This window comes from Trachurus japonicus, chromosome 3 (assembly GCF_045865225.1).
Source record: "Trachurus japonicus isolate A0001 chromosome 3, Traja_1.0".
In the NCBI taxonomy this organism is placed as follows: Eukaryota; Metazoa; Chordata; class Actinopteri; order Carangiformes; family Carangidae; genus Trachurus; species Trachurus japonicus.
The window spans coordinates 3,971,201-3,989,482 of record NC_140909.1 but is presented as its reverse complement, the minus strand read 5'-3'; the positions used below and the strand labels follow the sequence as shown (position 1 = coordinate 3,989,482).

General features: G+C 42.1%; 1 protein-coding gene across 1 annotated transcript; it reads right to left on the bottom strand.

Annotated features, from left to right (window-relative positions):
• Positions 1–1,087: 1,087 nt before the first annotated feature.
• Positions 1,088–17,225, bottom strand: atic (5-aminoimidazole-4-carboxamide ribonucleotide formyltransferase/IMP cyclohydrolase). Its single transcript, XM_085805330.1, has 15 exons — positions 17,188–17,225; positions 16,369–16,495; positions 15,342–15,485; positions 12,794–12,882; positions 12,439–12,590; positions 11,081–11,237; positions 9,619–9,744; positions 8,725–8,832; positions 8,427–8,512; positions 8,243–8,332; positions 7,188–7,313; positions 4,924–5,016; positions 4,636–4,818; positions 3,788–3,943; positions 1,088–1,467 (listed from the first exon to the last, which is right to left on the bottom strand). The coding sequence occupies exons 1-15, from the start codon at positions 17,204–17,206 to the stop codon at positions 1,348–1,350; spliced, it is 1,776 nt and encodes a 591-aa protein (XP_085661456.1). The 5' UTR covers positions 17,207–17,225; the 3' UTR covers positions 1,088–1,347.
• Between the last annotated feature and the right edge of the window lie 1,057 nt (positions 17,226–18,282).

The window sequence follows — 18,282 nt, the reverse complement described above, 5'->3', positions numbered from 1 at the left end:
GGTCAGACATTAAATGAGTAATTTAGGACAAAATCCAACTCCTCTGGCTCCACCTACAGCCTGTAATCGTATTTGCCAAAATCCACCGCGCCCGACGATTCTCCACCAGTCAGGTAGAGGGAGCAGGAGGAGCAGCCAATCGCCGCTCCTACACGTCGTGCTATGGATAGTTACGGTACATCTTCTGTGGGTGCGTTTATGGCTACTTTGTGTGTGTCTGTGTGTGTGTGTGGGGCGCTTGGCAGAGGTTCATAAAGGGACCTGACGGAGTATTGTCTTGAAATTTCCGACCAAGTCGCGGAGTTTACTTTCACTTTCGTCAACTTACCAACTGGAGCTTTAACTTGTAATACAATAAAAGCAAAAAAATGGTTTGGGGACTTTCTTGTAAATTATATTATATATTATATAAAAAGTTTCACCGCATTTAATTAGCTTGGTGCTTTTATTTTGACGGAAAGGCTCTCTTGCCCTGAATCTGGTTGCTTACCAGAACCATATAGACATATAAAGATATGTCTATGACCAAAACAGCGAGTCAATGGCCCCAGACTATCAAACACCTGCCAGCTATGCCTGGTTTGGTTTCTATTGGAAATCGATAATGGGCGCCATTTTTTAAACAACGGCAGTTCACAAAGTAATGAGTGACATCACGTTGAGTTGCAGCTTGGCCGCACTGAGAATTTCAAAAATCGAAACGTAGCCTATAACATGCCAATGTCCAGCGGGTACAGTATTTTACATATGGTTAACATGTTGAACTCTACAGTACATGCTAACATTTGCTCAAGGACTAAACACAAAGCTGAGGGCGCGTTCATAAACCAAAGTGTTGGGTAGTACTAATAACTGACCAAATGATGGCAAAGTTTATGGCAATCCTATTAAAAAAATGTTTTTAAAAACCCATAAATGTCTAAATGCTTTTGCTGTATAAAATGTCACAATTGGAAGATTTTCTTCCACTGAATAAGAACACCCAATGAAAATGTTGCTGTAATTCTGCAGTTAGTTGTTCAGATATCTGGTAAAGTAACTGACCGGGTGTAGTGGGTATATAAAAAAGAAACACAAGAAACTCAAAAACTGTTTAGAGTTTATTTCACATTTAAAGTGACTGAGCTAGAAAGTTAACAGCATTTCTCCATAGTATCAGGAATGTAGTCAATAGTTTTACAAACCAGTGCATTAGTGTCGATCGTCTCTACTTCGACATGAAGAACAGGAATGTTTTGAGTATCAGAAACATTAGAAAAACTTTTTTTTACTACAACGAACCAGAACTGTGAGTGTATTTTCTTTGTAGTGTTTAGTTGAAGATGAGTAGTAGAAAGGTTGAGATGCTCAGTGGTGGAAGAGCCTCAGGTTGGTGTGAACCAGCGTGATGCTCTGCTCGTTGCAGGCTTCAATCACCACCTGGTCGGCAGCAGAGCCGGCTGGAGCAGCGATGTACTGCACGCCGCTCTGCACACACAACACAAGACAGTCAAGTCAGGAAACTCAACACTGCTACTAAGTGTGTACAGTTTAAAGGGATACACCAACATTTTTTTTCCGTGTCTTGCCTCACTCCTGAGTCCATGACCAGCAGATAGACACAATCCTTTCTACTGTGCGTGCAGTAACCATGGAGATAGAGCCGTATCGCCGTAATTAGCTTAGCTCAAACACTGGAAGTGTATGGGTAGTGTTAGCCTGCCTCCACCTAAAGTCTCTAATTAGCTTAGCTCAAACACTGGAAGTGTATGGGTAGTGTTAGCCTGCCTCCACCTAAAGTGGCTAATTAGCTTAGCTCAAACACTGGAAGTGTATGGGTAGTGTTAGCCTGCCTCCACCTAAAGTGGCTAATTAGCTTAGCTCAAACACTGGAAGTGTATGGGTAGTGTTAGCCTGCCTCCACCTAAAGTCGCTAATTAGCTTAGCTCAAACACTGGAAGTGTATAGGTAGTGTTAGCCTGCCTCCACCTAAAGTCTCTAATTAGCTTAGCTCAAACACTGGAAGTGTATGGGTAGTTTTAGCCTGCCTCCACCTAAAGTCACTAATTAGCTTAGCTCAAACACTGGAAGTGTATGGGTAGTGTTAGCCTGCCTCCTACCTAAAGTCGCTAATTAGCTTAGCTCAAACACTGGAAGTGTATGGGTAGTGTTAGCCTGCCTCCACCTAAAGTCTCTAATTAGCTTAGCTCAAACACTGGAAGTGTATGGGTAGCGTTAGCCTGCCTCCACCTAAAGTCATCAGAGAAACTCTTCAGCAACTCTAAACGGAAACCGGCGGCCGATCTTGGTCTCAGAGCTACAAAACTCTCCGGTAAGGCATCTTGAGCGGTCAAATGCCGCTAACGGGACGAGATCGGTCAAAACGGAGGGTTCAAGCAAAGACGCTTTATTTTGGTTCAAGCTAGCTACATCGAGGGTAGGTTAGCTTCCTATTTCAAAGTAAAAGCACAAATTCTATCGTCATGGTTTTCTGTATGTAAAGGGCAACGGGTGTTTTATTTTGTGAAAGTAACCGGAAGTGCGTTGGTCACAACGGCTAGCTTGAGTAGCGCCGAATTCATCCCAACAAAATAGTAAACAGCTGGTATTTAGACAAATTAACGACACACTGCTGATCTAAACGGCTACTTTCTCATCTAAACATGTTTGAAATGTTGATAAAGTGAAATATTTACAGAGTTTAGAGCTAAAATGAAATCAGCTTCTGACTGCTGATTTCAGCTTGGGTAGGAGGCAGGCTAACACTACCCATACACTTCCAGTGTTTGAGCTAAGCTAATTAGTGACTTTAGGTGGAGGCAGGCTAACACTACCCATACACTTCCAGTGTTTGAGCTAAGCTAATTAGTGACTTTAGGTGGAGGCAGGCTAACACTACCCATACACTTCCAGTGTTTGAGCTAAGCTAATTAGTGACTTTAGGTGGAGGCAGGCTAACACTACCCATACACTTCCAGTGTTTGAGCTAAGCTAATTAGTGACTTTAGGTGGAGGCAGGCTAACACTACCCATACACTTCCAGTGTTTGAGCTAAGCTAATTAGCGACTTTAGGTGGAGGCAGGCTAACACTACCCATACACTTCCAGTGTTTGAGCTAAGCTAATTAGCGACTTTAGGTGGAGGCAGGCTAACACTACCCATACACTTCCAGTGTTTGAGCTAAGCTAATTAGCGACTTTAGGTGGAGGCAGGCTAACACTACCTATACACTTCCAGTGTTTGAGCTAAGCTAATTAGCGACTTTAGGTGGAGGCAGGCTAACACTACCCATACACTTCCAGTGTTTGAGCTAAGCTAATTAGCGACTTTAGGTGGAGGCAGGCTAACACTACCCATACACTTCCAGTGTTTGAGCTAAGCTAATTAGCGACTTTAGGTGGAGGCAGGCTAACACTACCTATACACTTCCAGTGTTTGAGCTAAGCTAATTAGCGACTTTAGGTGGAGGCAGGCTAACACTACCCATACACTTCCAGTGTTTGAGCTAAGCTAATTAGCGACTTTAGGTGGAGGCAGGCTAACACTACCCATACACTTCCAGTGTTTGAGCTAAGCTAATTAGCGACTTTAGGTGGAGGCAGGCTAACACTACCCATACACTTCCAGTGTTTGAGCTAAGCTAATTACGGGCGATACGGCTCTATCTCCATGGTTACTGCACGCACAGTCGAAAGGATGGTGTCTATCTGCTGGTCATGGACTCGGGAGTGAGGCAAGGCACGAAAAAAAAAAAAATGTTGGCGTATCCCTTTAAACACATGCTTTAGTAAGGGAGGTGAGGTTTACCCGTTTGGCCCGGTCGATGTTGTCCCTGAAGGGGAAGAAGGCGTCGGAGCTGACGGCCACCGCCTTCAGAGAGCTGATCCAGTTCTTCTTCTCCGTGTCCGACAGAAGCTCAGGAACGTCCTCGTACTTCGACTTCCAAGCCGCCAGGTCGGGACCCTGGCGACACAAAATAACACAAAAGAGAGATATAACACAATATATTTATCTTCAATGTCCCAAGACTTGACCCTGAACACCAGATACACAGTGCAGACAGAAGACAGAGCGTTTTTTCCCTTATATTTTAAATCAATTACTAATTTATCCAATTGAGACATAAAATCTAATGTAGATATATCAAACTTTCTGTATTCACTCTGCCAGAAATCTGACATTTGAACCAGTCTGAGGGTGATTGTGAAGAGTTTTCTCTCTCAGCTGCTTGTAATTATGATTCAATTGATAATGACACAAACATTTTATTATTATAATACACTTAAAAATGTCAAAACTGTCTAAACTAGTGAAGTTTTTTTATTGAAGCATGAGTTATACATGTTGCTTTTAATTTTGTCATCATGTTCCCAGTCTTTGTCATCAAACCAAAAGTGAAAAGTCAAAAGGAAAAAAACTTTTACAAAACACTAATATTTGCCTCTTATCCATAATCTGTGTTATTTATATTTATATACACCTGTATGTTAATTTAACCCTGCATGCTGACATCTACACTGCTCTTACTCATGTCCACATAATAAATAATGATAATAATAATAATATTATAGGAATGAAATAATAACTAATAAGCATAACTCTGGCTGGGAACAGTCCAACTCTAAGTAAAGTGTAACGGTAGTTTCCCTCCTCACCTCTCCGATGGTGTCGCTGACGTACTGGTCGATGGCGTTGGCCATCTCCGCTCGCTTCACGCCGCTGCAGAACTTCATGGCGAGGACGCGCGGGTGGTGTCTGAGCCACCAGTTGTCGGCCTTGTCTCCGGCCAGACGGGTGCAGTGGATACGAGACTGTTGACCCGCTCCCATACCAATCACCTGTTAGATAGAAAACAAACACACACGGACGTGTGTTACAGGCTCGTCCAGATCTCCACCTCTTCCTGTTCACCTGCTGCTGCTGCTGCTGCTGCTGCTGCTCACCTGTCCGTCTTTAGCGTAGCACACCGAGTTGGACTGGGTGTACTTGACGGCGATGGTTGCCACGGTGAGGTCACGCACAGCTTCCTCCGAGAGCTGGTGGACACACACACACACACACACACACACACAGAGAGGGTTGGAGGGTGAGTACTTTTATTGTTATTTAGACGATAATGAATTTAGGGCTGCCACGATTAGTCGACTAGTCACGACTACGTCGACTATTAAAATCGTCGACAACTAATTTAACTCATTGAGTGCCATTGACGTCCATAGACGTCAAATGCAGTTTTCTGCGGCTGGTAAATGGGGACGCTCTCGCGCTCACTGTGAGTAATTTTGGGGCTTCTGGGATGTGTAGAACGAAGAAGACTGTAGATCAGAGCAAGAAGTGAAGAGGAAGGAGAAGACGAGCGCGATCGGTACAGAGATAACAAAGTTTGAAAAAGTTTCTATTTCTAGAGAAAAACGACGGGCAGAGCCTGGAACAAGTGTAACGTGGAGCTGGAGGGAAGCTTAGCTACGGTGCTGTTAGCATAGCTCCAGCAGGAAGTGATCGGAGGAGGCAGGAAAGGTAAACTCATCTAGATGATCAGCACCAGAAAGCGGATCGCGGAGTCAGTTTCACCAGCTGCTGTCTAACCGACGTGACGACGAACCGAGAGATCAGCGCGGTGAGTCGCTGCCGCGGCCGCGTCCAGCAGAGAGGCTGAAGACGCCACGACGTCTCCCTCTCTACTTCAGAGACGATGGGAAGCAGCAGGAGGAGAAGGAGAGGGGAGGGGGAGGGGGAGGGGGGCGTAGGAGAGGCAGAAACTGCTCGTACTTGCTGTATTTTAGTTGTTGTTGTCGTTGTTTTGTTTTTTGTTTAGTCTTTTTTTTGGGGGGGGGGGTGAAAAAAACATGTGAAATGAAATTTTCAGACGTCTTACATATTTTTGAAGCCAAAATTAAAACGGATAAATCACTGTTTTTCTAGAGAGACTCTCTTTCACAAAAATGCACTTTTCTCAGCTTTCTAGAAACAAAGTGGTCTTTGTGGTGCAACCAGGCTCTATTCAACTTAAGATAAATCAAGAATGGAACAAGGTACAAACAAATGGTTTTTTCCCTAGTTAAATAGAGAGTCTCCTCTTTCCTGTGAGCTGTTTGGTGTTTTCAGAGTCATAGTACAAAATACTCTCTGGGTCTTGACATATTACTCAAAATGCCCCAAAACGCTGGCACCTGGCACTGACCATTTTATCAAAGGTCTGGCACTCAATGAGTTAATAGTCGATGCGTCGTCGTTTTTCTCTCAAAACTGCTGGGGTGTCTCTCTCTCTACTAGCAGCGGTAGCTACCGCCGCTCCATCGTTTTACATCACGGACTGAAAAACAGCCGTTCGTCATTTAAAAATAAAATCGTGGACTTTGAGAGTCGGTGTTGGAGAATATTGGAACGTTACAGCTTCTGGTCACAGCGTCCTGGCCACGTAATGAGCGCTCATCTTAACGAGGAAGTCTTACCCTCTACACAAAACCCTCTCAGGTCAGAGGAGCAGCCGCAGCAAAAGGCTCATTCATCTCCCTGACCTGCAGAACTGAAAGATTTAAGAGGTCATTTGTTCCTGCTGCAATCGTTTTATATAACACTTGTTAAAATGTTTTTTGTGTTCATCTTTTTTGTGTCATTGTTGTGTGAGCTACTGGACTAACTTGAATTTCCCTGCTAGGGATGAATAAAATATTCTCTATTCTCTATTCTATTCTATTCTCTCCCGGCGTAAATCTACGTCAATATTTATACACTTTATTATTGTGAATAATTCCTTAGTTTCAGGTGTCTACCTCATTTTATTTAAATGTAGCTGTTTAATGCCAGGGACAAATGAAGGAAAGAAAAACCTAAAAAACCTTTAAGTATTTATTTTGGTGTTGTTTAGGCCAGTGCCTTATCCTTATTTTACTCAGCTGTTTGCACTTTATGCTACAGTTAAAGCTGCATATTTCATTAAAAGTTTAATGAACTATCATCTTAATTGTCTTTATTTTTAGTTAGCATATACCTTAAACACTTCAAGCTGAAAGCTAATGATGGTTATATAAGAGCAGCTGCATGCTGGTGCGATAAGCTGTATGTTTTACATTCAATTTAACTATGATCCCATTAGTCGACTAATCGAAAAAAATAGTCGGTGACTAGTCGACTATCAAAATAATCGTTAGTGGCAGCCCTAGATGAATTATGAATTGTTAAAACGACAGTAACTCCGACGACTCACTGAGCCGTTGGAGACGACGTTGGTGAAGAAGTCCTTGTTGATGACGCCTCCATTCCTCTTCTGCTTCAGGTAGAGTCCAAACAGCACCCGCACCTCCGGCTCGTCAGGCTCGTAGTCCGGGTCCATCTGAATGGAAAAACACATTTTATAACAAATTAGGGACGGACCGAATCCAGTGTTCAAAGATTTGGCCCATAGAGTAAAGACATTATAAATGTGTTTCCTTTTTTTTATTCTAACTAGAGGTAGGACTCGATTAAAAAAAATAAATTGAATTAATTAGAGGCGGGGCGAGACCGAGCTCGATGTGTGTGTGTGTGTCTCAGACGTTTGATTGACAGATGATGGATCCAATATCAGTGGCTGGTGAATCGTGAGCAACGTGACGTATAATCCGTGCGCCTGCATTATCCAATGTGAAAAAAAAAACTACCCCACTTTCATCCCGGATTTACTCAAAAATTGAATTTTACACAAAGTTTGTCCTACATCATCTGATAGATGAGTTATTACACTAATTTTATGACCCAGAGTGGAATCAAATTCATTTTTCTTTTCTGTACAGCTGGGTATAGAAACTATGGAGTTTTTCCTCAGTGGATGTGAGGGTCTAAGGGCAGAGGATGTTACAGCCCTTTCAGACAAACTGTTTGCAAAAATGGGCTATACAAATAAAATTGCCTTGCCTAAAAAAAAAAAGAAAAAGGAAACACACTAACTGTAAAAAACAATGGGCAGTAACTCGCTCAGACTCAGAGATCACTGAACATTTAAGCTTCAAGTCATTCAGGATTCAGGCTTTAGTATTTTTTCTCATTAAAACAAGAAAGAAAAACAAAAAACAAAAAGTGAAATCATTATTTCAACAGAGTAAAAAAATAATTTCCGTCAGCCAGTCTATGTTGTTTTTCATTATATGTTAGCATCAAGCTAGCGGACTTCGTCCAATTCCAAACTGAATCCTGGATTCGGTACATCCTTATCAACAACTGTAACTTCCATCATAATCTAATCATTACATCCTCTTCACTTAAAGACAGGTAGAAACCTCTCACCTGCAGGACACAGTAGTTTCCATTCTTCTTCTTGGAGAGGATCTTCAGCGCCTCCTCGTCGTAACCAGGGGCGACGATGCCGTCAGACACCTGAGGACAAACCACCCACAAGCATCATGAAACAACGTTGGAGCAGAAACCTTTTGGTTTTAATCTGTGTATTCGTTCTTCAACACGACTTCACCTCTCTGGAGATGATCCTGGCCGTGGGGACGTCGCACACGTCGGACAGAGCGATGAAGTCGCCGAACGACGACATTCTGTCTGAGCCTGAAGACGAAGGAGAGTTAAAGAGTTAAAGAGTTAAAGAGTTAAAGAGTTAAAGAGTTAAAGAGTTAAAGAGTTAAAGAGTCAAAGAGTCAAAGAGTTAAAGAGTTAAAGAGTTAAAGAGTTAAAGAGTTAAAGAGTTAAATCATCTGCGTGTGAACGGGTCAGAGCTGAGTTTTATTGTTTTATTCCCCGTGCGGCTCAGAGCCTCTGACCTCTGGCTCTGGCGTAGGCCGTGGCCAGCGGCGTGAGGTCGGCCAACAGGTCGGTCACCATGCAGACCCGGGCCTCGTCCTCCGTCAGAGGAACTCCCACCGCAGCTCCTTCAGGGGGGAGAGGAACCATTAAAACAGTTTATTCTAACACTTCAGTGTGTGTGTCTAGTATCTAGAATCTGGCTGCAGACCCTGAGACCTGCAGTCAGACCTTTTATACAGTCTAGGACTCATTTCAGACCCCTTGATGCCACCTAGTGGTTGACTGTAAAATTGCAACTGGACCAGCACTATGGTTTTCTGACCGGGCAAAATCCAAATAAAACGCCAATATCTAATTGTTTGTGAAGCTTGGAACACTTTTAAACTTTTTTTTAATAGCCTATAATGAAATAAAATGCTTTTAAATGTTCTATTGCATGGGGTTACTACTGGTTTTGTTGCTAATGGATACAGATATGACAGATACCAAATATGGACAATATGGAGAATGGCAGTAGGAACGTGTGTATCAAACGTGAATCAAAAGTTTTTGTCAAAAATGTATCTGACAGTGTGGGCCAATGACATTTTATATTTTCTGAACACGTTGGCCCACACATTTATAACTGTATTTCTGTTTAATTTGAGCTCACAGTATTAAAAGTATCTCGGTTTCATTAACTTAAACAAAATGTGCCGACCAAGCAGCTTCCAAAAAGATCAATATTATATATAATATTAATAACGTTACTGTATTTGACGTGTATATAAGACTATCGTAGTAAAAGTATTATGGTCAAACGGTCGTTACACAGATACATTTTCGACAAAAACTTTAGTGATATTAAACGAACAGAGATGGACAGAGTAGTCTCGGTCTGCAGACACACGCTGCTCTGCTGCTGGTCTGACCTGCAGGACTGACGTGTTTGAAGGAGGCGGCGGCCGCCATGCCCAGCGCGGCCTTCAGCTCTCTGACCAGCTGCCAGCCGTTCAGAGCGTCACACAGGTTGATGAAGCCGGGGGAGCCGCTGACCACTGACAGGACAGAGGAGGAAGAGAAAACAACAACAACATAAATGTGATTTAAGGTTAAAACTCTTCATGCAGCAGCAGCAGCAGCAGCAGCTCCATAAAGTTAACAACATCCTTCAGAAACTAACACATGCAGCTGAATTCTCCCCCTGATGCACACTCAGCTGAGAACAGAATGTTTTCTTCAAGTTCACACTGAATTTATTTCTCTGAGTTACGGTTCATGTTCAGCAGGACACTACCATCATCTAAACTTTAATAAAAATAAACTGTAAGGTTTAACAAAAGGTTGGACAACAACTAAATATAGTCTCATCTGTATTCTGAGAGAGTCTCAGGTGAAAACATGAACACAAGTCAGATGTCTGAGGTTACAGCTGGTTAGATCAACTGGAAACAACTGACCAGATGTCACAACATCTGTCCACAATCTCCTCTAACACTCCAGAAATAACATGTTTTACCTTGTTAAGTACATAAAAGGGTTATTTAACAGACAGAGATGAGATGTGATCATACTGTCAATGTTAAATGTTAAAAGACAAATCACTGGGTCTGTTTCCATTCAGCTGCTTAACGCATATTTTGAAATTGTGAACTTGTAGAGAAACTCCTGCACACTTTCTCCTCACTTGAAACATTTATTAGGCCAATGTTTCGGTCACAGACTTTTGTCAAGGCATCAAAGTGTGCAGGAGTTTCTCTACTAGTCCCTGAAGGCAACACGCATCAGCTGTTTTGCATGAATTTGCAGACCAGTTTTTCATCAACAGTCTCTGTATTTCCCTCTAAAACAACTCTGTGTGGTAACGTTGTGTTATTATCTCATAGCGTGGTGAATGTGCAGCTCACAACTTGTCCACCAGAGCGTTGTGGAGTTGTTGGATTGTGTATTTGATGAGTTTGATGAGGGAAACCAAGAAATCCCATAATGAGCCTCCGTAGCGTAGCTCTGAGCAGCTCACGGCTCTGCTCCGCCGTTCTAAAAATTAAAGGTAACAAACCTGCTGCTATGACTATAGGGATTATGGCAATGGGCCAATTTGCCAAAATGTTGAACTATCCCTTTAGGAAATTGTGACCTTAGAAATGGATGACGGCAAACGAGTGAATAACTGAAACATTGCTGTGCTTTTTCAGACAATTTGACAAAACAATATTTTAGAAAACTGAAATAAGAGAAGATAAAACCCTGATTTATTTGCATAAAATGACTCATTAATAGAATCAATCGCCTGTAATTAATTTGTTTTATCTTTTATTAGGAAATAGAGTTAAACGTGTGTTTGTGTAAACCAGACAGATGTGATGTGCTGTGATGTGTGTGAGCTGCACCGACCTTTGAGGGGGAGTGCGGGCCGCAGCGTGTAGAGCTGCGCCGGCGCCTGGTGGGGGTTCATGCCGTAGCGCAGGGGCAGCTGGGAAACCCCGCGGCTGTACTGACCACGGAAGTAGTCGGAGATGGCGTCGTCGTACTGGGCCGTGTGCGTGAAGGCCTGAGCAGCAGAAAAAAAAACACACCAGCACAACCCTTTAAACCCTTAAATCCTCTATACTGTATGTGTGTTTAAGTGTCAAAGTTCACAGGTCGTCAAACTGTGACCTGAACATATATTTCAACACGTGTGATAAAAGCCTGAGCTGGACTTTGACCTTTCACCTCTGAGCAAACACTAGAAAACAACAACAACAAGTGAGTTTCAGCCTTTATGGTTCATTAAGAATCAAACTGCATCTGTGTGATAGATAAATAATATTGTGTAACATCGTTTCAACACCGAGGTCACACCTTAAACAAAAAGACCTGAGGCAAAACTCACATCTGATTCCAACCGCCTGTTCTCACTGAACAAGTCTGAACAGTGTCGGTGTAGGATTAAAGCTGCAGTCGACAGGAACGCACAACTTTAGTCGTTTCAATGATAGTTTTGGACCTTTTTTTTTTCTCAAAGGGATAGTTCAACATTTTGGCAAATCGACCCATTGCCATAATCCCTATAGTCCCTTTAGCTATTTTTAGAACGGTGGAGCAGAGCCGCGAGCTGCTCAGAGCTACGGAGGCTCATTTTCCCTCATCAAACTCATCAATTACACAATCCAACAACTCCACAACGCTCTGGTGGACAAGTTGTGAGCTGCACATTCACCACGCTATGAGATAATAACACAACGTTACCACACAGAGTCGTTTTCGAGGGAAATACAGAGACTGTTGATGAAAAACTGTCCCTGAAGGCAACGTGCATCAGTGGTTTTGCATGTATTTCCCTCTAACACAACTCTGTGTGGTAACGTTGTGTTATTATCTCATAGTGTGGTGAATCACCAGAGCGTTGTGGAGTTGTTGGATTGTGTATTTGATGAGTTTGATGAGGGAAACCAAGAAATCCCATAATGAGCCTCCGTAGCGTAGCTCTGAGCAGCTCACGGCTCTGCTCCACCGTTCTAAAAACAGCTTGCACCGACAATTAAAGGTAACAAACCTACTGCTATGACTATAGGGATTATGGTGATGGGCCAATTTGCCAAAATGTTGAACTATCCCTTTTAAGTTTCAGCTCAGGACCAAGATAAAAATCTGAAAACAGTCGACATGTTCCTTTAATCATTAAATTTGAATCAGTTGACTTGTGTCTGACAGGAAGTTCATGTGTGTTGTGTGTTTGTGTAACGATGAAGGAGTAAAACCAGACGTACTTTGAGGGCCAGCGTCCTGCGAGTCTCCAGGGTCGTGTCTTTCTCTCCTGAACTCTCCATCTCCTTGGCAACCAGCCCATAATCGGCAGGGTCGCACACGATGGTCACCCGAGCGTGATTCTTGGCTGCAGCTCTCAGGAGAGTTACCCCACCTGGGGGCAAAAACACAAAACAAAACAAAACAAAACAAAACATGTAAAGATTCTTTAACAGACAGAAACTCTTTGATTTTCTCTGATTCACTTTTTATAAACATATATTATATATATATATAAACATTATTGAATCATTTATTTATTTATTCATCTTCATCGTTGTTTTATTGTGAATGTGAAGCTGCTGTTGTTCCTCTCACCGATGTCGATCTGCTCCACAGCGTCCTCCACCGTCACCTCAGGTTTGGACACCGTCTTCACAAACGGGTAAAGGTTACACACCACCACTCTGCAGCAGAACAAACAAACAAAAACAACTCACTCAACAACAAAGACTGAAAACACACAACACAACTTTAGTTTTAACTTCTGGTCCTTCTCTTTTTGGCAGATTAATGTCATGAAAGGGTTAACATGCTGCTCAGAGTTATAATGTCGTTCATCTTTGTCTAAACTCAGATTTACAGGTTTATACAGGAATCTTCAAGTTCATTCTAAAACCTTTTTAATACATTGTCAAGACTTTCTCAATATTTTTCAACACCTCACCACCACTTCAAGCTGTAAACATTTACATCAGTGACACTTTTAACTGAACAGTTTTAGTTTGTGATAAAGACTAGAATTCAAAATAGGTTAGGATAATAAATAAAAGACAAAGTTTATCAAAAAAAAAAAATACATTGCTCCACTCTCAAAAGACAAAAACAACAATCTTCTTTTCTATTTTATGTACCGGTTCATCTTTGTTTTTTAATAAAATGAATAAATTCACACACTTTTACAATGTTTTTTAGGACTCAAACTCTTAGACAGGTAATTCAGAAAAAATACCTTTAAAATTTAAGACTTTATAAAGTCGTGAGAAGACTTTAATACTTTTTAAGGGTCTTAATTTTCCCAAAATTGATTTATCACCTTTTAATACTTTTCAAGACCCCGGGGATACCCTGATTTAGTTCTGACACTGGTTTCATCTTCAAAGTCACAGACACACACGGCTTTGAGTACGAATCACACTGTTAAACATACTTTATTTTTAGGCTCTGACCAGTCAGAAGACAGAATCAGATCTGAGCTTTAAATCTAAGTGAACGTCTTTACAGTTAATTCATTCATGTGAGTCATGAGGATTCATGTGTGTGCGAGTTTACACGACTGAGCAGATTCATTCATTCATGTTAATTGTGTTACAGAGACTCGTTTCCTCCGTCGATGTTGCGTATGAGAGCGAAGACGACACAAACTGCAGTGAATTTCTTGACATTTTTCGGCTGTTGGACAAACCAGCTGATTGAAATGTCAGATTAATCAATTAATGATGAAATAATCATTAGCTGCAGCTTTGATCACTTCATCCATTCACTTCCTCTGTGTTTTCATCACATGCCGAGCAGATGTCGATCAGACAAACTGCTGCAGGTTTTATCATTAAAACCGTCACCACTTCATCATTTAATCCTGTTGTAGTTTATATTAAACTGTAGAAACAAACGCTGCATCTCTGTGAGAGACGACGTCCAGCTATGGAACAATCTGAACAGGGACAAACTAAAGAATAAGGATCAAACATTATATTTAAAACTAAAATGATCTAATATGATATAGAAAAATGACCTGGTGTTAAACTCATTTTAATGACATATAATAGGACACTGAAAGTAAAAATAGATGTTCGAGATGATATTACAAAATGTTGCATGGTGACATGTTTCAGGCCGAGGAAGTTACGAGGACGATGAGCCGTTTGCTCTTCTCTATTCTGATTTATTATTCTGATAATATTCTATTTTACATTTTTTTCTTCTTTTGTTTTGATACCTACATCGAATTTGTACAAGAAGGTAGAAAACATCAGTTCACTTATTCTTTCTGCCCCCGTTCATTCAGGAGTTGCATTATTTTTTTCTTTTTTCAATGAAATAAATAAAAAAAACTAATTGTGAATTTGTAAGATGCAAAACTTTGACCCCCTCAGTTCATCCCTGATCCCACATGATTCACAATCAGTTGATAAAACACAGATTTCTTCTCTCTGAAGTGTGTGTGTGTGTGTGTTCAGTGATCAATAGTCGGTATCTGTAGCTGGAGCAGCGACACTGTGGCTCTGATCTGATCCAATCACATTCTTCTCTGAACAAACCAGAGTCACAAGACGAGTTCACAGCAACACAACAACACAACAACACAACCTCTCCAATTAACCAGCTGCAAAATCAACCACACGTGCTTTTAAACACACAATCTACACACACACACAGCCAGTCACAGGTTGGACGTGCTCTCTGCAGTTATTTCTGTTAATGCAAACTCTTTGCTCCCCTCATCCTCCACACACACACACACACACACACTTGTGTTGTATTGTAAGGCAAGGCATCTTTATTTCTATAGCACATTTCATACCAAGGCAACTCAATGTGCTTTACATAAAGACAAAACATTAAAAAAAGAAGCATAAGACAGAATAAAAACAAACAAAACACTAAAGAGCAAATAAAAGTAAAAGAAAAGAAAATAGACAAAGTTTTAAGTTCTCAGCTAGAAGCAGGTGAAGAGAGAAATGTTTTTAACCTGGATGTTAAAGTGCTGACAGTCGGGGCTGATCTCAGGTCTGCTGCTAGTTTGTTCCACTTGTACTGTAGTTGTGTGTGTGTGTCTGTGTGTGTCTGTGTCTGTGTGTGTGTGTCTGTGTCTGTGTGTGTGTGTGTGTGTGTGTGTGTGTGTGTGTGTGTGTGTGTGTCTGACCTGACCAGGCTGTATCCCAGCTTCTCCATGTCGGCCGTGTCCCCTGCGCTGCTCCGGGCCAGGATGCCCCCGTGCACGGCCGGGTGCAGCGTCTTCACGCGGCCGCCCAGCATCTCCGGGTGCCCGGTCAGCGCACACACGTCCCTGACACACACACACACACACACACACACACACATTAACACACACACACACATACATTAACACACTGACACCCTGCTGCAGATGCACAGGAGCTCATGCGTATACAGCTCTGGAAAAAAATTCAAAATGATCAGTTCCTCTGGTTTTACTATTCATAGGTAACGTTATGTGTTTGAGTAAAATGAAGACTTTTGTTTTATTCTGTAAACTACTGACAACATTTCTCCCAAATTGGAAATAAAAATATAGTCATTTAGAGCATTTATTTATTTGCAGAAAATAACAAAAAAAAATGCTGGTGTTTTCAGACCTTGTATAATGCAAAGAGCCTGTGAATATTCTCATTTGTCCAAGTCATAGTAGGAGGAAAGGAATTTTAAATGGAAAGCAACTGGACTTGGTTATTTGTCTTGGAAGATGTTTCACCTTCATCCAAGAGGCTTCATCAGTTCATCAGTTCATCAGTTCATCAGTTCATCAGATGAAGCCTCTTGGATGAAGGTGAAACGTCTTCCTAGACAAATAACCAAGTCCAGTTGCTTTCCATTTAAAATTCCTTTGAGATATAATGCAAAGAAAACAAGTTCATGTCCATTTTAAAACACCACAACACTACTTTTTAAACTTAGGAAGAGTTTAGAAATCAACATTGGTGGAATTATCCCAATTTATTTATTCATTTATAATCGTTCTTCCTCATTAAATCTGACTTGGTTCAGGTGATCACTGATCAGCTCAGTAGGGTGATGTGAGCTGGTGTTGGAGTTCAACAGACACTGGAATCGATGGTTGCCATAGCAACATGTAGAGAAGCTGGTTTATTAACAACATTTTGGAGTAGTGGTCTCTCTCTGTATTTATCATTACACACACACACACAGACCTGACGTTGAGTCCGGCGTCCCGCAGCGCCGTGGCCGTGCCCCCCGAGGCCACCAGGGACAGACCCACGTCCACCAGCCGCCTGGCGAAGTCCAGCAGCCCGGACTTATCAGACACACTGAGGAGAGCTGCAGGGGGGGGGGGGGGAGAGTTTAACCATCCTGTTGGCCTGCTGGGTCAAGGAAGGAAGGAGGGAGGGAAGGAAGGAAGGAAGGAAGGAAAGGAGGAAGGGAAAGAAGGAAGGATAAAGGGAAAGAAAGAAGGAGGGAAGGAAGGAAGGAAGGAAGGAAAGGGAATGATGGGAGGAAAGAGAAGGAAGGGAAAAGGGAAGGAAAGATAGATGGATGGAGGGAGGGAACAGATTGGGTCAAAAAGGAAGGAAGCATTAAGGACGAAGGGAAGGAAGGAAGGAAGGAAGGAAGGAAGGAAGGAAGGAAGGAAGGGAGGCATAAATTATTGTGGAAAGAAGAAAGGGAAAAGGGAAGGAAAGAAAGACGGAGGGGGGGAACAGACAGATCAGGTCAACTGGATCAAAAGAGGAAGGAAGGAAAGAAGCAAGGGAAAAAGGATTGTGGAAAGAAGGAAAGATGGAGGAAGTGAACAGATCGGGTCAGTTTGACCCAGAAGGACGAGGACAGAAGGAGTGTGTTAACTAACTGCAGCCCGCCGGGCTAACGTTATTAGCCTCGGAGCTAACTGACTCACTAACAGGCTGCATGTGCACAACTCCAGACTTTGTAATGGCGACACACACACAGACACACACAGTTCAGTTCATTATCACATCACAGACAGACAGAAAACTTCTTCCTCCTCTCACCGAGCTCTGCTGAGGCCATGGTTCTGGTTCTGGTCCTGGTTCTGGTTCTGGTCCTGGTTCTGGTTCTGGTTCGATTCCGGTGTCGGTGTCGGTGGTTGAGCTGCAGCTTCGGTCTGAGGCTCAGAGGACCTGGACTGGGTCTGGTCTGGTCTGGTCTGGTCTGTGCTGCAGGTGGTGGAAGAGAAGAGAAGAGAAGCTGCAGACTGTCTCACGTGCTGCCAAAACTACAGTAACCACGCCCCCTGGTGACGTCAGACCCCTCCCCCTGCACGCACCACGCGCCACGCACCACGAGGCCGCAGCAGCGCCGCAGAAAATGCGCATATTGATGTGTGCAAAGTGAAACCACGAGGAGAGGAGGATGGATGGAGGGATGGATGGATGGATGGATGGATGGATGGATGGATGGATGGATGGAGGGATGGATGGATGGAGGGATGGATGGATGGAGGGATGGATGGATGGATGGATGGATACAGAACAAGTGAAGTCCTGTGAAGTGATTTATGTTTTTATGTGCACAAGTGAATAAGAAGTGATGCATGAGATGAGATGAGAAAAGATGAGATAATCATCAGATATTCTGTGTTATGCACAAAATATTCAGGGAAGCTTAGAGGCTACAGCTTTTTATTATTATTTAAGCTTCACTTCTTCTCAAAGGTTACCCTCATTTTCAATGTTGTCAAGTTGACAAGCACATCAAAAACATTGACAGTGATTACAAAGAACAAGAAGACTGTATATAGGCCTAGGCTACATTTGACAAGGAAGAAAATCATCCAAAACACGTTAGAAACACAGTGATCCAAGATCAAGGTTGGAGTGTGCTCATAAAAGCCTACAAACTCGAGGAACTCTGAGTAACAGCAGATCAGATGAGTGGGTCATATACTGTAAGTCCATTGTACAAGTTATTAAGAATAATAAATATCTACACTGTATATAGGCTGATATAATAAATTAATATCAACACTAGCAATTTGTTGTATATACTTTTGTACATTACATTTTATTTGCTATTGTTATTTTGCTATTTTATTATGTATAGGTTGTTCTTTATATTCTTATCCTATATGTTGTATCGTTACTGTG